Here is a 3,650-nt window from a genome sequence, read left to right as displayed (position 1 = left end):
GAATACTTGATGCTGAAATCAAGGACAGGTAGCAGTAGCAAATTGTGAAGGTTCCGTCTTGGACAACAGCAGAGGAAACAGAAGTTTGTGGAATAACCACAGAACAATTCCGAATGAACTTCATGGCCTGTTTATAATAGAAGGTATTTTTTTAATCTAGAAGCCACTTAGCAGGCTTTTTGCTACTTTTTTTGATTAATATTTGAAGATTAGGCAAAAGGTTATGGAAGGAAAATATTTTTCTTTTCAAAAAACACATTTTCAATACTTGTAGCTGCTGTTTTTATCTGTGTGTGAATCTTTGTGGAGAGATTCACTCCTGGAAAAAAGATTTTTTTTTTTCTTTTTTTTTAAATGGTTGTAAGCATTGCTGTAGAACAGTTACCCGAAATCACTCTTGACTGATTTCTTAATGTTAGCTGAACACTTCCTGTCCTTCTCACTAACTTGAGAATTTTGGGGTTTGTGCAGAAGGATGATTTTTATTAAAATGCCTTTGTGGTACACACTCAAATTGCAAAGTTGTATAAATACCTCAGTACAGGAGTTTCATTAATTTTCTGTGAATAGAATTCTGCTTTACCAAACAGCCTTTAAGTCATTCTTTGTTTGTTTGGAATGACTTTTGCTTGTTCATATAGGCTTTCTTGTTTGTAGGAAGAGATGTGATTTCTGCTCAGAAAGATCTGACTTGAGCATGTTAATTTTCTTTCATAGTGTGCAAGGGAGAGATATGGAGTTGTGTCTCTCTTCAGTGGTATATAAAGATCCACATCTATTTCCACATTCACAGTGAGGACAGACGCTTCCTTGTGTACCTCACGCTTGCTCTGTTAGGACATGCAAGAGTTTAATCTTCGTATTTTACTGGAAATGTCTACACTCTTAGGTTTTTTTATCTTTTAATCTAATATTAAAAGTTGTCACAACATTCTAGTATGCTTGTGATCCAGTATCTGACTACAACTTCTGTTCTGCTGCATACCTCTGTAATGAGAATAGAAACTTTTCCAGGATAAGAATAACTTCAGTGTGTCTTTTTACCAGTAGACTCACAGGAATGCACACGAGAATACTTGGCAGCTTTTTTAGCTTTTAGAGTTATTGAACATCGTACAGTAGTACGTGTCTTGCATGGACCACTGATTTCTGCATTTTGAGGTTGGGGCAGGAACGGACCGGTTTGATGTAATAATCCCAACACATGGCATAGTAAGTGTGTAAAGTCAAGTGTATTAATCTCGATCAGCTCTGAGGTTGTAGAATAAAATACATACTACCTGAAGATCTGAAATCTAATACTGTAGTATTTCAATATTTGTGTACGTTGTTGTATTTCTTACGGTAAAAGTACTCTCCCTTCTTTGTAAGTTTGCCCAAGCCCTAACAGACCTCAGTATTGCATACCCTCTACTGTCACTAAAACGTAGACAAACATGGAAGTGTCCCTATTGGAACAAGAGCAACAAGAGGCTTAGAAAACGGGAACTGTGAGTAAAGTAGAGAAAGTTAGTTTTTGTTTTGTCTAGAAAAAAGAACAGGGCAGGAGCAGAGGTAGGAAATACATGTCTAAGGGTGTTACAGATGGGACGTGTAGACACTGCACTTAGGGACATGGTCTAGTGGTGGAGTTGGCAGTGTTAGGTTAACAGATGGGTTCGATGATCTTAAGGAGCAATTCTGTGATTCTGTGGTTTGGTTTATGGACATGTGGTCACTTAAAAACAGTAGGTAGAATATCTAATTGTGTCAATATTTAGACATTTGAACAAGCAGCAGAACAAAGGTAATACTGTATCATTCACTAATGATTAATCAAGAGTTTTTAAAATGCTCCTTTAGGAAGAGTTTTATGTGTGAACATATTTTGTTTAATATTACTTTCTGCTTCATCTCAATTTCTTCTGTTCATAATTTTGGAGGCAGTTCTCAGCTTTGTCTTAGATCCTAACTGATGTTTGATTTTGAGTACAGGACAAATGTTTAAGGTTCAAGGAGGCTGTATCTGGATATCCTTTTTTTGACCCTGGTCAGAAGTGAACAAATTTATTGAACTTTCCTGTAGCGATGCCATAAACGTGCTTTCCCCGCCCCGCCCCCCCCCAGCATGTAGTATCAAAACTGAGTTAGCAATGTTTGTAATGTGTTGCCCTCATCTCCCTTATGAACATAAAATCAGGAAAGAGAGTATTTGAATAGCTGTAGTTTAAAAATGTTGTTCATATCTGCATGCCAGATCATCTGCAGATGTGCGTGTCAGTCCTGGGGAGTCCAGTGAATTTATGTGGTGCAGCAGCAGCAGCTCTCTCATCCATTCATATAGTATTTGTCTATATGCTTACAGTTTGTTGTTTGCCTTGGTTTTGATATTGTAAGAAGTGGCATTTTTTGTGTTGGGGTAGTTGTCTGCTGAAATAGAGTTTATTTGCTCCCTTATCTTTGATTTGCATGCTTCAGAATGCTTTCTTCATGAGTTCTCTTTCTCCCTCTGGTGAAATTTGTGGCAGGGTATTTTCTAATGGAGCTTTTTATACCTTTTGAAACATTTCATGCTGGATATCTGAAGTGTGTTCATTGATTAAAGCAATTCCTAAAACCCATGTGCAGCATCATGTATAAACATGCTAGCTATATGCATCAGGAGGACTTTTTTTAAAAAAAATCAAGATTCCTAAGAGCCGTTGGAAAGCTGTTAGGGATACTAAGGCAACACAAGTCTCTCACAGCCCCTTTTCAGAAAAAGCTGATGGAATGGTAGTGTGCATATATTTTGGTCCTTCTACTTGAAAGACCTTGTGTACTATGGATAGATTTTTTGCAGAAACATCTTTGCATTTACAGTGAGACATGCAATTGTCATAATACAGGCTTTTTGATATCAGTGTATTTTTTTGTTCACTAAAAATCCATTTATTTCAGAGAAATGGCAGAAGAAAGTATATTTCGGGATCTCCTGGAAATCCTGATGAGCGCCTCAAGTGAAATTGAGCAGGCATGTAAGGACTCCTGTGAACTGGTGGATCTAGACACCTGCCTGCTGCTCATAGCAGAGTGTTTCAGATGCCTGAGGAATGCCTGTGTGGAGTGTGCCAAAAATCAACATGTGATGAGGTATAGTTATGATCCATTTTAACCCATACAAAAATACAACCTTCTGATGTTTGTGTGGCTTTATATAAAGATTCTTATATTACACTGCTCTGTTAGTTGATTTATTAACTGGTATTTCCTGTTTGATGCAATCACTTGAAATGAAGAATGCAAGAAACAAAAATAGCTGACCTATTTGTAGGTGAGAGTTTGGGGCACAGCTGAATAATAGAACAAAGTGTTTGTGTCCTTAATACGAGTTGATTGTGCAAATGATATAAGCCTTTTGGAAGTCTAACTGAAGAGCTATCCTTTTTTTCTCTTTCATTTTTTTACCTTTTTTGATCATAATGAATAAGTAAATAGTCTTAATTATCAGTTACAGGATTAATATGTTTTATAAGGTACATTAAATCTGTCTGGCACTCATGGAAAAGTATGGTGTACGGAATTGTGCATGTCAACCCTGATACTTACACGGGTAAACTAATATTAATAGATAATTAATCGTAAGAAGTTAGCCTGGTTCCTTAGAGTTATTTAGCGTCTTTTTTTTTTTT

The 3,650-nt window shown here is 36.7% G+C and overlaps 1 protein-coding gene across 1 annotated transcript in view; it reads left to right on the top strand.

Annotated features, from left to right (window-relative positions):
* ATXN10 (ataxin 10) overlaps positions 1-3,650 on the top strand; it is a 70,798-nt gene that overhangs the window by 466 nt on the left and 66,682 nt on the right. Inside the window, exon 2 of the mRNA XM_010139620.1 lies at positions 2,922-3,111. Coding sequence (XP_010137922.1) covers positions 2,924-3,111 — 188 coding nt within the window. The 5' untranslated portion in view covers positions 2,922-2,923. The remainder of the gene's footprint in view (positions 1-2,921; positions 3,112-3,650) is intronic.

The sequence above is a fragment of the Buceros rhinoceros genome, unplaced genomic scaffold, assembly GCF_000710305.1.
Source record: "Buceros rhinoceros silvestris isolate BGI_N320 unplaced genomic scaffold, ASM71030v1 scaffold2737, whole genome shotgun sequence".
Classification (NCBI taxonomy): Eukaryota; Metazoa; Chordata; class Aves; order Bucerotiformes; family Bucerotidae; genus Buceros; species Buceros rhinoceros.
The sequence above is the reverse complement of the archived record's forward strand: the minus strand, read 5'-3'. Positions and strand labels throughout refer to the sequence as shown.